General features: G+C 35.3%; 2 protein-coding genes across 2 annotated transcripts in view; both read right to left on the reverse strand.

The window, feature by feature from the left end:
- LOC120516128 (ATP-dependent translocase ABCB1-like) overlaps positions 1-16,451 on the reverse strand; it is a 506,684-nt gene that overhangs the window by 294,098 nt on the left and 196,135 nt on the right. The window lies entirely within an intron of this gene.
- The window catches only part of LOC120516096 (ATP-dependent translocase ABCB1-like), a 166,092-nt gene that overhangs the window by 143,740 nt on the left and 5,901 nt on the right, over positions 1-16,451 (reverse strand). Inside the window, exons 5-9 of the mRNA XM_039737555.1 lie at positions 14,471-14,642; positions 12,832-12,956; positions 11,662-11,839; positions 11,335-11,448; positions 6,459-6,569 (exon numbers count right to left, since the gene is read on the reverse strand). Of these exons, the coding sequence (XP_039593489.1) occupies positions 6,459-6,569; positions 11,335-11,448; positions 11,662-11,839; positions 12,832-12,956; positions 14,471-14,642 (700 nt within the window). The remainder of the gene's footprint in view (positions 1-6,458; positions 6,570-11,334; positions 11,449-11,661; positions 11,840-12,831; positions 12,957-14,470; positions 14,643-16,451) is intronic.

Here is a 16,451-nt window from a genome sequence, read left to right on the forward strand (position 1 = left end):
ATTTTGGGGGACAGCTGAGCTGGGAGGAAGGGTGGCCTAAGTGTCTGGGCGAGGAGGAGACTTTTTTGTGTTGGTTTATTGTATAGGTAGTGTGGAGGGTGCTTGGTGCGGAAGAACAAAATAAAAGGTTCTGGACTTTTACCTGGTGTCTGGAGTTGTACCTGAGGGTTCAAGGGTGCACTACTGCCCCCTACTGTCACAATATATATATATATATATATATATATATATATATATATATATATATATATATATATATATATATATATATATATACCTGTATCTGCCAGCACGTAGTAGGAGGCATGGATTGATTGACAGCACCTGGGAAACCACTCGCCGCCAGGAATGGTGGGAGTATTAACTTTCTCCCTCTGCTTCCTCATAGGAAAAAGACCGTCCTGCACCATAGGCATGGATGACCGCGAGTCGTCGATACTTCGCCCTTCCTCCGCCATCTTGCCCTGGCGTCATCCTTCCCATCCTCCCTTGCGGTCCTTCCCGACATTCCTCCACTTCCGGCTCCTCCCCAATAAAATGGCGCGGGCCAGGAGTCGGTCGCGATTATGAACTGTTTAGTTTATGATTTTGACCTGTTTTTGTTTATCTGTACAATATCAGGGCGGAAAAACTCCCAACCCTTGCTACTGTCTCTCTCGGTCCTTTACAACATATATATATATATATATATATATATATATATATATATATATATACACATATATACATACATACATATATATACACACATACAAATATATACATATATATACACACACACACACATATATATATACATATGTGTATATATATATATACACACACATATATATGTACATATACATATACATAAAAGTAAAACAGTGTGATCATTGAACATTTTGTAATTAGATGTAATTAGAATTACTAACAGTCACGGAGAGTCCAATGATCCCCAGTAAGAGCAACAAAGTCCGCTTTCTGTAATGCATCTACAGTAATTTTGCTTGCTTTTCAGTGTGCACAAAACCATTTCACAGTAAAACTATTTCAATATATATATACATACATATATATAGTAATCCCTCGCTATATCAGGCTGACCATAGCTTCACTCTATCGTGGATTTTATATAAAAGCATAACTAAATATATAACGCGATTTTTTCGCTGCTTGTGATTCTGTGGACAATGTGTCTTTTTAATTCCTGTACATGCTTCCTCAGTTGGTTTGCCCAGTTGATTTCATACAAGGGACGCTATTGGCAGATGACTGAGAAGCCAACCAATCACAACGCCCAGTTAAGTTCCTGCGTGCTGAATGCAGTGTTAACCAGGAAAGTCTCGTCTCGCTCATTCAGCATCAACATGTTTCGCTGTCTAAAGAGTTAACTTTGCGCTCTTTTTGTGTTTTATCTTTGTGCATAGTCAAGCCCTTCATTATGGCTCCAAAATGATCTGCTACTGCTTCAGGGGCCGTGCCCAAGTGCAAACGGAAGATGTTAATGATTTCCGAAAAGGTAAACGCGTTTTGGATTTGTTGAAGGCTACGATTCTTTTTATTTAAAAAGTAGGAAAGGAATATATAAGATCTACGGACGCAGTGTCATTTTAACCAGGGTGCAAAACGAGTTGTAGGTGGATGTAATAAGGCAGTAGTCTGGATGGAATCTGCTTTAGGGATTTGGACTGAAGACTGCCAGAAGAAGAACAACGGCAGTGCTTCACAATCACCTGAAGAGACTCCTTTGGAAGAGCTGTAACGCTCTCCTTTGTTGTGCAGTAAAATTAAACTCATTGTTATCGGACAAGTCATTTTCATTTATTTCATCTAATTGCTTTTGTATTTATGTATTTTAGTATTAAGCAGTGTTTAAATTATTTTATACAACCCCATCAATGTATAATATGCCAATAACAATAGGATTTTTTCATGGAACGCAATTAATAATTTTCCCATTATTTCTTATGGGAAAAATTTGTTTGGTATAAGTCCTGTTTGGTATAAGTCCAAGGATCTGGAACGGATTAAGGACGTATACCAAGGTACCACTGTGTGTGTATATATATATATATATATATATATATATATATAAACACTCGCGCTTCGCAGCGGAGAAGTAGTGTTAAAGAAGTTATGAAAAAGAAAAGGGAACATTTTAAAAATAACATACCTGATTGTCAATATACAGTAATTTTTTGTGAGTGTTATGAGTGTTGCTGTCATCAAGGATTTGATTATCATTATTTATTTCAATCAATGTATATATACTGTGGGATATGGTCGGCTGTTCATCCCGGCCAATACCTCCGCACAAAATGGAGGTGCCCCAAATTCCAACAGGGCATCATGGACATTTGAGTTTTCTTTCACAGCCCGGCTGGATACCACTGGGGCCTCCAGAGCCGCAGGGAGGCATAAGGATTTTTATTTGCACTATAACCCAGAAGTATGACCCAGTTACAGGGACAGAAGAAATGACGTACTTCCGGGATGAAGAAAAGGAGTTTTCACCTGACCCGGAAGTGTTAAGAATCACATGGACTGAGGGATCAGAAGCACTTCTGAATCAAGGACTTTAAAAGGACGATGGGAAACCCCAGCAGATTGAGCCGAGTAGGGACGAAGGGTGAATGAGCTGCTAGGAGGTGTGGAGGATTATTGTTTATTGAGTATTGTTTATGATTATTGTGGAGTGGAGGGTGCTTTGTGCACATTTGAAAATATTAAAATCAAATTATTGGACCTTTATCTGGTGTCTGGCATCTGATCTGAGGGTTCAAGTTGACAACAGCGCCCCCTATCTGTCACAATTCACACACACACACATATATATATGTGTGTATGTATGTATAGTGGTATAGTACAATATGTATATCTACTACTCTATATATGAAATCCTAAGCCTAAAAAGTATAATTTTTTTGTGCAATGATTTTATATCACATTTTTTGTCATGCTTTAAATCTGGCTTATTTTTAAACCTACATATACAGTATATGTTTGTTATCATTCTTTTCAGAATTTAACTTTAATGTGATTTTGTTAGATTTTCAGATTCTTATTCTGTTTTTCAATTATAACCTAAAAAACATGAAGAACTCACGCCACACAAAATTAGACTTAACCAAGAGTGCCATGAGATTTAACTACTCCTGGGGCCGGAAATAAAAGATAACGAGTAGGACAGCTGTTGTACAGGCTTTTAAATGTTCGAAGCGGCACATGAGATGCAGATCATGCAGCACGGCAGCAAAAGCAAGCCAGCAGCTGATTGAGCAAAGAAGAGGTAAAAACTGTATTTGTTTCCCATTGTATCACCGTTTCAGAGGAGCGACTGCATCTCCCTGGGGTGCGTTCAGCCCCCCTCTTCACAACGCGAGTACCAGACTGGCAGGAACTGGCAGTTGGACGTATGGGCGCCAGAGGAATCACATGATATGAATTTATGTATGTATAAAATGCCAAATTGGTCAGCATTTGTGTCCTGGAACATTACCGCCGCCAGGATTTAATTCAGGGGGGTGCATAAAGAGATTTTTTTCTTTCTACGCTCCCCAACAAAAAACTTTTTGTATATGTATGTGCCATTAAATACCTGCCAATACAGTCACTATCTCTGAACAGTACAGAGCAGTCAGTTTTTGCATAGACAGATTAACCACTTAAGGCATGACCTAATTTTTAATTTTCTGACAAAAAATCATCGACTTTTTTGTTATCATATGATCACTGGAATATAGTTAAAAATGTTATTGATGTATTCAGTGGCATAGGTAGTGCTTTTTTCCTTAAGTTTTTAATGTAATTTTGTAAGCACTTACATACAGCTAGACCTCTTTTACGCGGTTAATAGTTCGATTTCTGGGAGAACAGTACACTTTAGAAAAATATTTCAAATAAAAATTGTAGACATTGATAAGTTCTACAACTTTTGATAAATATTTTCTCTAAAGCGACTGTTCTCCCATAAATCGAACTATACAGCGTAAAAAGATCTAACTGTACACTATAAGAGGCTACAGTTTTATCCGGCTGTTTCGAGGCACTCAAGATTGGCATGACACTTCCTGCAACAACCTGCAGTATTGAAAGATCTTTTAGCACATTACGGCGCGTCAAAACTTGGAACCGATCTACAATGAGTGACGATAGATTAAGTGGATTATGTATGCTTAGTGTACACAAAAGAATAAATAATTGTCCAAAATTTATCGACAAAGTTGTAGACAAGTTTGGACAATAAAAAAGAAGGCTTGAGATGCTCTTTTAGAAACAAAGTGAATGATTGTTTATGTATAGTTGTAAAATGTAAACGTCTAATTGTAATTTAAAAATTTAAAATAAAAACTATTTTTAGCGTTTTTCTTATTATTGAAAGATTTATTTTTTCTCCATTTCCTTTTTTTTCAAAAGCTAGGGGGGTGCACGTGCACCTACTTGCACCCCCCTGCCGGCGCCCATGTCCTGGAATGTCCAATGAGCAGAAACAACAAGAAGCACAAAGAAGAAAGATATTAGGACTGGAATGTTCAATGAACAAAGGTGACAGAAATCACAAGGAGAGAAGGATGTAAGGGCTAAAATTTAAAATAACAAAGGCAACACTGCAATTTTGCTAAATATTGATGGGTTTAATTCCACTTTGTCATGCAGCTCAATAGACAATAGTCAAAACATTGTTTCTCTGGCTTAATAGCACCTTCATTAACTTCTTTTCTTAAGTCTTTTGTGACTGTTTCCTGTGTAACAGAGTCACAAGTATACAAGACAACAGATAAAGTGTAAGCACTATTTGCAGTTGGAGCTGTAACAGGAATGTACAGTATAAAGGTAAATAAAGAAGCTAGAAATAAAAAGCATTGTCTGTAGTGTGAACCACTATCAATAAATGCTGTTTGTGCTTATATAGACTAAGAGTTAGTACTCATGTAGAACCTCCATTAGAGTGTGTTCTTTAATAGCAGAGCATTTATAACAATTTTGTCATCCTGATTGTAAATCCATGTCGTTGTGTGTGTAGGTGAATAAGAGGCAGTGTAAATGCAGATTTAAGGAGATAGTAGTCATGTGATTATGTAGGCTTGTACTGTGAAGATATACTTCTAATCATTTAAATCAGATGTAAACACAGCTACAATTTATAGGAATATGTTCACAGCTGCAGTACATCTCAGACTGGAAAGTATTGGATTTTTGTGACATGAACACACTAATGAAGCAGGAGCACATATCCTTTTTGGGTAACTAATTAAAGATAAAGGCACAGTGGAGAGAGAGAAAGAAAGGGAAGGAAAGAAAGAAAGAAAGAGAGTGAAGGGAGAGACCAATGCTAAACCAAAAACTGAATTATCGCAGGTAGGCACCAACAGAGAAAATCATGCTTCAACAATGAGGTCTCATTTTTGTAGTTATTCAACATCTTAGGCTAAAGAGATTATTTTTTACTAGACATTAAGCCCGTTACAATAACGGGTGCTAGAACAGTAGTGCATAAACATTAGTAGGAACAGTCTGTATTAAATGGCAAGGGACCTTGTATGTGGCTGTAATATGCGTCACTGTATTGTGTGCCTTTAATTTTCTCTCTCAGTAATACTGGTTTGTATATTGCCTGTAATTTTGTCGGAAAGTAATACAGTGGAACTGAAGTAATTTCCCCCATAGGATTGTATGTAAATACAATTAATCCGTTCCAGATCATATGAACTGTATGTAAATATATATTTTTTAAGATTTTAAGCACAAATATAGTTAATTATACCATTGAATGCACAGCGTAATAGTAAACTAAATGTAAAAACATTGAATAACACTGAGAAAACCTTGAACAACAGAGAAAACTAACACTGCAAGAGTTCAAGCTATAGCATTACGACCCGCTCGCTAAAAACACCTTTTTTAATGAGTTTTAAGCACAGGAAAAAAAATGAACATTTGAAAAATCCGTAATCTAATAAACAACCAAGAAAAGTAACATTGCAACAATGCACGCGTGCGTATTTTTGTATGTGCGTGCGTGTCTGTTTCTGTAGCGGGCCTGCGTGTGTGTGCGTGAGTGTCTGTCCCCCATGCGGGCCTGCCTGTGTGTGTGTGAGTGTGTCTCTCTGTCGGGTGGGCAGGCGTGCGTGCGTGTGTGCGTGTCTGTTCTGTCTTTTGTGTGGGCCTGCCTGCCTGCGCGCGCGTGTGTGTGTGTGTGTGTGTGCGTTTCTCTCTCTGCACACACAGGGAATGCACAGGAAGAGACTGAACATGTGCCGTGTAGCCCCGCGCATACGCACTTCACCAGAAGACACACACACATGGACACTGGACGCACACAAGGGTTTTATTAAAGAGGATGATAGCTTATTTAACAATGGCAGTCATGCACTAAAAATATTTTTTCCTGTTTGTGGTGGTTGGTGCAGGTTACTTTCAGACTGTTTTTCTTTTACATTTACTGTATTTACTGTTTACATACATTAATTATATCCTACCTTTACATCAGGCCTTGTTGGATAGCTAAAATGAATATTCTTGAATTCAATGTCACCTTTTATCCGATCTGGTTTGTGTCCTTCTTTAGAACTGCTGTCTATTGGCCGTGGCTGAAAGTACCATAAACAGATTATAATAACTGTTTTTTTTAAATTCATACAGATTATAACAAATGCTTTTTAAGGTCATAGAAAATGTTTTAGTATTACTTATGCATTAGTAGTATTATTACTTATACAGAGTACAATGAAATTGTTACTCGGAAATGCTAATCAACAGGTAACACATTGTGACCCTCCAAATAATTCCAGCTATAAAAAATATTTAGAAATGATAACAACTTTTACATTTTCAAAACAGAATTAAAAAATAACAGGAAATGCATTTAATGGCTCTAATCAATGAATAATTAATTACTGCCATTCAAAAATATATCCACCCGCTTGTTGGACTAGGGGATTGAGAACAAATCCTAGTGTCACCCAGACACAGGCAGTAACCAGCTATGGATAGCATTTCAGTTCTCATCACTTTCCTTGAGAAGAATACCTACTGCCCAGGATATTTGTTAGCAAATACAAGCCACCGTCTATGAAAAACAGACTCACACTATTAATGCATTTTGTGTTATCTTTACATTAAAGGCATTAAAGCATGAATTTGTTACAAAAAAACTGTAAATAAGACATCTACTGCATGAGTTATTCAAGTAAACAAGTACCATGAAAAACACCACAACTGAAAAAAAAATCCTAAGCAAGAATCATATTACTATATTCATGGAATCAAATAATATTCCATGAGTATATCTGGAAGGTCTCCAAATATACTAATAGGGGACCTTCTATTTTAAATAGCAAAGGCCACAATTTATTATGTAAATAGTTAAGTTGGTTCAGCCTACATAATGATACACTGTACTCTTCTTAGGATCAATAGCAACAGTACAGTAAATAACCATGTATAGAAGTTAAAAGATTTGTGAAATACCAATAAGTCACAATTTTAAAATGACTCACTGCATACCTACAGTAACACGTGCTAAATTCAGATTTTATTAATCTGTTAGTGTCCTGCTAGTGTACCTAAAGTAACAAAGGCCAAGTCCAGGTTTTTGTAATCTGTTAGACTAGGTAGTCTACCATACATTAAAGATTTTGGGATTTATTTAAATATTCAAAACTTTTGAAAAACAAAAGCAACAAACTTCATTTGCAAAGAACCTTTCCCAGATTGAAATTGTTCTTTGTAAAGCAACTGCTCTATGAAGGAGCCACACAAATCTGTGGAGAAAAATATAGTACCATCAACACTAGAATTACCAGAGCCTACGAGAATAATCATAAATCCTGCCAACCTTAAATCCATTCACACCTCTCCATCAGCGTCATTTGTCCTGTAAATGTACAGATTAAGACAAGCAGCAAGCAGCCTGCTATTCCATCCCCCTCCACCGCAGAACATTCACAAAGTTCTTCATGCATTTCTTGTGTGTTCCGTTTCTACAGTATTCTGTGTAAACACATTGTTAAAACAGAAACATTTTCATACTTTAGTAATAAATGTTACAAAATGTAGGCATAAACTAAATAATGTGTGAAGCCTGAAGTCCAAAGATCAAATAAACACTTTCACAAATGGTTCAAGGACGATACAACAGATTCCGTGGAGTAGCGGTAAGATTTGCTGACTTGTAATAAAGAGTTCCCGGTTTGTTCCCCACTGCCTCCTATATTTCCTGTTTTCAGTAGTGAGCTGCTCTTATTGGTAGTATTATACAGTAAACACATACATTTGGTTTGCGGCTGTAACGGACCATGTACATTTATATTACTGTACTTGTAAAAGTTACAGCGCCAGCATAAATTCACACCTGATCTGAGGCTGTTCATTTTCAAATAGTATAGCATTAGTGCAATGATGTTTTTTGATTGGTACTATTCAGGTCATAAAATTATTTCTTCAAAAAGTCACATATATTGTCTCTTTCTTTCAGGTGTGTAATAGAAACCACAGCATAGAGAGAAGTGTGCGCATTGTAACAGGTACACATGTCAAATGTAGGAAAGATAGTCTTTGCGTGTGTGTGAACTGTTAACATTTGAATTTGATGATTGCATATAATGATGAACTGACCTCATAAAAGGTCATAAAATGAATAATTCCAAATATCATAAATACGTACGTATGGTTTTTTTTTTGACATCATAAACCGTAAGGTGCATACTAATTCTGTGTGAGCAGGAACACTCAATAAAACTGAATAAAAAAAAAAAAATAAAGTGTCGGTGAGATACGAAGAAGGAAGATTTACCAGTATTTGTGTGTCAGCTTTTATCCCTCCAGATCAGAGAATATCCAGTTCCATTGCCTGAAAACACCACTCACATCTACATTTATACCCAGTTTCAAATAAAAACTAACAGCGTCAGATACCTAGGGCTGTAGTATGTATCTTGACTGAAAGAATAAAAGTGGAAAAAAAAGGTAACTTTTACAAGTACAGTACTATAAATTTACATGGTCTTTTACAGACGCAAGCCAAATGTATGTGTGTACTGTATAATATTACCAATAAGAGTAGCTCACTACTGAAAACGGCAAATATAGGAGGCAGTGGGGATTGAACTGGGGAGTCTTGATTACAAGTCAGCAAATCTTACCGCTATGCCACAGAAGCTGTTGTATCATCCTTGAACCTTTTGTGAAAGTGTTTATTTGATCTTTGGAGGTCAGGCTTCACACATTCTATCGTTTATGCCTACATTTTGTAACATTTATTACTAAAATATGAAAAAGTTTCTGTTTTAACAATGTGTTTACACAGATTACTGTAGAAATGGTACACACACGAAATGCATGTGTTCCAAATAACAATCTATTATTTCCACTCTAAAACTGCAGCACTTCACTCCCAGATAATCAAACAAGGCATGAGCTGGGAGAACTTTGTGAACGTTCTGTGATGGTGGGGGGATCGAATAGCAGGCTGCTTGTCTTAATCGAAACATTTACAGGACAAAAGATGCTGAGGGAGAGGTGCGAACGGATTTAAGGTGGGCCGGATTTACAAGTTTTCTTGTGGGCTCTGGTAATTCTAGTATTAAAGCTGTTATTTTTAAGAATGTAACCTGTCAAAATCTGAACTGAAAAATCTCAGTCTCTGAATATACACAAACATTGAAATTTTTTCATTGTATTAAAGTATGGTATACTATTGTTTTGATTTTTTTTAGAATATTAGAACTTTTATAAGAACAAGCCATTCGACCTAACAAAGCTCTCCAATCTTGTCTACTTCCTCCATTAGAACATTTTTGACAAGTACAGGCCATTCAGCCCACTAAAGATCTAATAGAGTTTGTACTGATTTTTATTAATTATTGTTGAAATGTGATTTACTGCTACTTAAACCAGCATCATATTACATGACTTCCAGTTGGAGGGGATGTTAAATATAATGATTACAATTGCTGATTACACAACTTGCAATTGCAATTACACAACTATAAATCACAGGGGATGATATATTAGATGTCTCGGTGGTGACTTTCCATCACAGTTTCACAATTGCAAAATATATATTTTTTTTCTGACAGCCAATATGTACTGCCCGACAGAACAGGTGCCTTATGAATGAGTTCAGTTGCAATCTGAAGCATTTTTTTTCCATTCTGTTGTGATATGTAAAACAGAAGACATCAGACAGAAAAGTCTCTCTTTTGTTTCTGAGGTCCAAATCTCTCAAGTTCATTATTTTCTTGTAGCTGCATTGTATTCATTTTACTTATGGGTGAGCACTTATTTTATGTCAGGTGTTCGATACAACAAGCCTGTCCCTAGAAACTTAAGATAAAACCAAAACCGTTTTGATTTTGTTGGGATGAGTAACAGACTGGTTGGACTGAGTTGCTAGAGATATCTGACTACATGATTGGCAATCAAAAGATTGTGTTGTGATTGTTTCTGACTCTCTAAGATTATAGAAATGAAGTCTGTAACTGAAAATGTCTAGAAAAATTGTGATAGGGCCTTTAGTTTGTTCAGATGTCTTTGTATATCTGGTCTGCTGTAGTGTCACTTGGTGTCATTAGCATTAGTAAGTCATCCTTAGCCTTTCCTTTAAAGAGTGAAATGTAAAATAGATCATAAAAGTCTTTCATGCAAAGTTACTTTTACATATTTATCTTTTATGATTGCATTAATAACATACTATAACAGAAGTAATACACATAATTAACACTAGTTGAGATATACAGTAAGCACACCATTTAGCTTGTTGTGTTAGCAACCATTTAAATGCATTACAATGTAAGAAGCTGTTTTTACCAGATAGGAAAATATCAATTAAAGTATAGAGTGTCTAGCTACACTGTAGTTATGAAAATAATTACAGTCTGCTTTATTAAACATCAGCCATTAAAGTCTAATCCTTATTGCATATACAATATAAATACAAAGCAGGTACTCATATACTTTTACAGTTTGCAGAGTACCTGGAACACACTGTTAATCTGCTAATTACTGTGTTCTCTGATTCTAGGTAAATACTCACAATGAAAAGTTTAAAAACATGTGTTATTTAATGTTTAACTAAAGAATATTATAGATTTATTAAAAGGTATACATTAAATAACTTGAATTTCTTAATCGTATACTTTTTTTATAGCTAGAACAATTAATGGTCATAAACATGCAACATGCATCCATCCATTATCCAACCCACTATATCCCAGCTACAGGGTCACGGGGCTCTGCTGGAGCCAATCCCAGCCAACACAGGGCGCAACACAGGAAACAAACGCAGGGTAGGGTGCCAGCCCACCGCAGTAAATGTGCAACAGTTTCTTAAAAATAATTTAGCAGCGGTTTTACCTCATCGATTGTTTTGTAGACTTCATATGCAGCTCCACGAGCACTTGCAATGCTTTCTAAATTGGGTGCAGCCTGACCCAGTGAAAATGTCCCAGAGAGCACAGAAAAGAACACCTTGTAGAGAGGCAAATAAAACAATAACAAAAAATGAGAAGCATTTTAAGTTAAATATTTCAAATGCAAGCAGAAGTGACACATTAATATAGTTTTAGTAAAATGACAGCACGACAGATTAAACTCCTAATAATTAAGAAACACATTCACTGCTATACATTTCATCAGTTCTCTCCTGAAAGATGTATCTTCATGGTGAAGTATCCAACTTACAATAAATACTTTCCCAATAGAATAATTTTCAGGTTCTTCAATGGCAAGCTTTGTCCCATACCAGAATGCCAGAGCATAAGCACAAAAAATAAAGAACTGTGACAATCCAAGTGATACATTTGTTGTGATGGATTTTTTCACTCCAAGCTGTTTTGCTTCTACTAAATTTGCATCATATCTACAAGAAAATTGGAAAAAATACTCATTTGTTGCAATTATATATGCCTTTTACATTCACTATATGAATAAATTATTAATTTGTTAATTTACATACTTTTCAGTGACACTGTTTTCAACTTTGTCTCCAATATCATAATCAAGAAAACTCAAAGAATATGAATGGGGGTGTTGGTGGTGAACTGGTTAGCCTTTCTGTCTCACAGATCCAGGCTCCTGGGTCCATCAGGTTTTCGTGTTCTCACTGTATCTGTGTAGATTTTTCTCTAAACATTTTGTTTTTTCTTTCCCATTGCAAAGATGTGCGTTAGATTGATTGGCAGCTCCTCACTGGACCACTGGGGGTATGTGCATGTGCACCCTGTCCAGTTGTTAATGAATGAGACACATTTTGAAAACTTGTGTCTTTTCGTGAGAGGTGCTTAAACAAAGAGGAGAGGGACGTTCAGTAAAATATGGCAGGATAAAAAACCATCAGGGACCAGATTTTAATGTATTAGTGGAGGAAAGCTAAAGAGTCATTAGAGAACAGAAGCATTATAATTCTCAGTGACAATAGTCATACTACACCCAGTCAGAGTACAACAGGCAAATTCATAAATGGCTTTGGTTTTAAGAAAGTACTGCATGACTAGAGAGCCGAAAACTAAGGTTTCTAGAATTTCCAACAGCAAGGTGTGGACTTCTGCAGAAATGCTATGGTTGTGGCCTGCTAAACACAATGCTGAAAAAGGGGTTTTCAGGCGATTTTAAAGTTTAGCAAGAGAATTTAAAAACTGCAATAACTTAACCTGAAAAACAAAGCATCTATAAATTCTACAGCTGAAAAAAATTCATATTGGCTATGTGATTTCATACACATTACTTCTCCCGTGGCTTCATATGGGTTTTTCAACTTGGTGTTTCATAACCAGGCTGTCCTTTTCATTTAAAATATAACTTTGTATACTTAATTCATATGTGCTACTCACATCAGTATTTTAATAAACATACTTTTCTGAAGCTTTTTGTTGTCCATTAAAAGCAACAACAGTTCGTATTGCAACCAGAGCTTCTTCAGCGATTGCACCTGCCTTTGCATAGGATGTTAGTTCTTTTGAAGTCAAAGTGGCCAGAATCTGTAAAACAGAACTTGTTAATCAATCCCAAAATGCCATTAATGGAAAAAGCTTTTGACTTATTAAATCTGATTAAAATAAGGAAAATGTCATGGAATAATAAAGGTTCCTATGCCAAATACATTCCATATGTTTTATATGATGTACTTTTTAAAGGATTGAGGAAATAGGATTGTGTTGTATGAATGAAGTTTATACTAACATCTCATCCTTAAAGTGTCTCCTGCTCTGGTTCCATATTTAAAATAAGAACATAAGAATTTTGACAGATGATGAGATAATTTAATTAATCAGGCTTGTTTGGATAGCTAATATAATTTTTGATAAATCATCAATTTCTTTTTATTTCAAGGTAATTATTTGTAACTGATGCACAATGGATGCATAAAGGAATATTTTGCATAGAAATTCCTTTTTATGGCTAACCAAGTCATTACAAATTTGTATTTTTTCTGATGCCTTTCATAATTTCATAATATGCATACAGGCAGCACAGTAACAGAATGAGAAGTTAAATAGTGTCATATGATCTCTGTTTTAGATGTCAGAAAAATTCACTTTATGTATCTGTAGAATTTTTGTGATACAAATGAGCAAACCTACAATTTTATAAAGAAAGCATTATTAATATATACTGGAATGTACATATAAAGATATAGAGAACTTGGAAACATATTTGTTTTAACAATTTTATTTCTCACAGCTATTGTAAGATGTAGACGTGACCAGCTGAATAAATCTTAAAATGGTTGTGTAATTATGATTCTCAAGTAAGTGGACTGTTGTGAGATCGTATTTTATGCAGGAAATAATTTAGTCATGTCTGAATCTTTTTGTTAGTAATGAATGAAACAATTTAAATGAAATTGAATAAGTAGAGAAAAAGATTCTCATTTTGCAAACAAAAGAAATGAAGTTCCTCACAAGTGAGATTTGCACAATTAGTACATACAGTATGTTTTCATCTCAGCTGCTAAGCTTTGTCTTTGTAGCTAAAAGCATGGCAAAATATATTCTTGCTCTGAGTATGGAAAGAGGGAAGAGTGTCCAGAGACCCCTTAACTGAAACATTTCTAAGGTGTTTTACCAATGATAAAAGCTGCCAGTGAGCCTCACTGGGGATTCTGGTTTGGACTGGCTTAAACAGTTGGGGAAGAGATTCCAAATGAGCGGTGAAAGGCAGAACTGGTGGCATGAATGTGCAAGACGACAATGCATGAGGCAGGTGAGAGCGTGTGGAGCTGAAATTATTCTTACATTATGTATATTTCAAGTTGTTTTTTGGTTTTGTACAGGGTAGATTATGGTTTGAAGCTTTTTTCATTGTTCCCATTTGTTTTGGAAAACTTATTTGTATTTTAACAGTATATTACAAAAAATAGCCAAAAACATAGTTTTATTTTTTGTTTTTTATTTTTTTTTTGTGTATTTATCAATTCTGGCATTGCATGCAATACAACTTTTATTGGCAATTTCTTGAAAACTGTAACTTTAAAAGAATAAAATTTTGTTACCTTTGACCACACAGCTGCTGATACTCCAATGAGAGGGCTGACCGACAAAATAACCAATGTAAGCTTCCATCCATAGACAAATCCTATGATTATCCCTGATATGAAGGTACAGAAGAACTGAAGAAAGATACAGATTTTGTCTCCAAGGCCTTCTTTTATTTTATTAACATCACTACAGAAACAACAGCACAAAAAGATCAAAATCATGACTTCCGTGGATTAATAAAAGCCTCTTCTAATTCTCTGAAAACCACAATACATGACTGGCACTGTCCAGTCTGGAATGATGACAGATATATTTTTTCCCATTTTGTTTGAAAAAACAAAATACAGGCATAATTACACAAACAAAACATGTGTAATATCCACAAAAAGTTAAAATTAATATTTATTCATTTGTTGCACTACCCCTATACATATGTAATGTTTTATTTTGTAGGGTTAATACTTTCTACTTTGCTCATTTCCTTGAACTTAGAATGTGTTCATGAACGACGTGCTTTTTCATTATAATTTTGTGAAATATAATGATAGTTACAGTGAAAATGTAATTATCTTTTTAACAATATATATTTTATCTCTATGTGCAGCCACAACTACTAAGGACCACTTTGTTATGGATCATTGCCTCACATCCAAATGAGTTGAATTTATTTCAACTTATTTTTATATTATTTTCTGCCTGTTGACAAGATCAAAGAATAATGCACATTTACAGTACAGTTTAAAATAAAATATGAAACAGTAAATAAAGCACAAAAAAATCCAACAGATACAATGCAATAAACATAGTGTGTGCGTGCATACATTTTAAATGGACACACTTTATCCCTCTCCAAAGCTGTTTCAAATGGCAATCTATGTCAAGGACAAGAGGCAGCTATAGGGAGAGAATGGTGTGTAACACTTCTAAATTCACTGGTCGACACCTCAACACTATTAATTTTCTCTGATTTGCAGACTGGCATATATAACATTTAAGATCATTTCTGAACCTACTTACTCTGCACATTTTCTGTTCACTCTTCTATCTGGCAGATAGCTCATATCTGTCATGGCAAAGGCTATCAGATTTCCAAACAATATTATAGCACATGCTGTGAGATGCCTAAACTTAACATATTTAAGAGTTTTCACTCATTTGATTTGGCATTAAATTGATTATTTACGGTCTACTTGGGAATAATGATCAGTTATCCTGATGTTGTACGTTTGCATGAAGACATTGTAGAGATAAAATTGCAATCCGTATATTAATCCTAGAAAAAAATTGGTGCTACTGCCATTAAATGAAGTAAATACACATTAAAGGTTATCTAAAGTAGGCCAAGGGCTGCCTGGTCCCTCCAAATAGCTGTTTGTTGTCTGAAATATTATCATAATGAATGAAACAAGCAATTTTTCAAGTTTGCTACTTTCTTCACAAACCCAGTAAACATGTATTTAAGTATATACTATCCTATACAATTTTTAATACAAGTCTTACTCCAGTAAAATAAAATAAATTTAATAGCAGAAGGAGAGATTTCTGGAATGTAGGTTTGCAAAATACACATACAGATAAGAGAAAAAAATTTGAATTTATTTTCTACAAATTACAGAAGCATTAACCTTAGGTCATGTACAGCACTATGGAACATGCCTTGAATGCTGTATGTGAACACACTCAAACATATAAGGGTCAATCACTCCAGGCATACTTGCTTTTATTTAGAAAGTAGTGGAGAGGTCTTCTACTCTTCCTTACCCTTCAGGGCAAAATATATTTTAAATTAAATGTGGAAAGTTTTCGGGTAACCATGCTCCTTGTCCATAAAATAATTCTGATGAGGTTATTATTACAGATGCATGTGGGATATATTTGAGGTAATAACCCTTAGCCTGATAGTCTTGTCAAATGGAACAAGAGTGCAGTGTATTCAGGGAAAACTGAAGAGAAAGCAGGATTTAGAGTGTTTTCGTTAATTAGGAAGTGGAGCGT

Source organism: Polypterus senegalus, chromosome 15 (assembly GCF_016835505.1).
Source record: "Polypterus senegalus isolate Bchr_013 chromosome 15, ASM1683550v1, whole genome shotgun sequence".
NCBI classification, from domain to species: Eukaryota; Metazoa; Chordata; class Cladistia; order Polypteriformes; family Polypteridae; genus Polypterus; species Polypterus senegalus.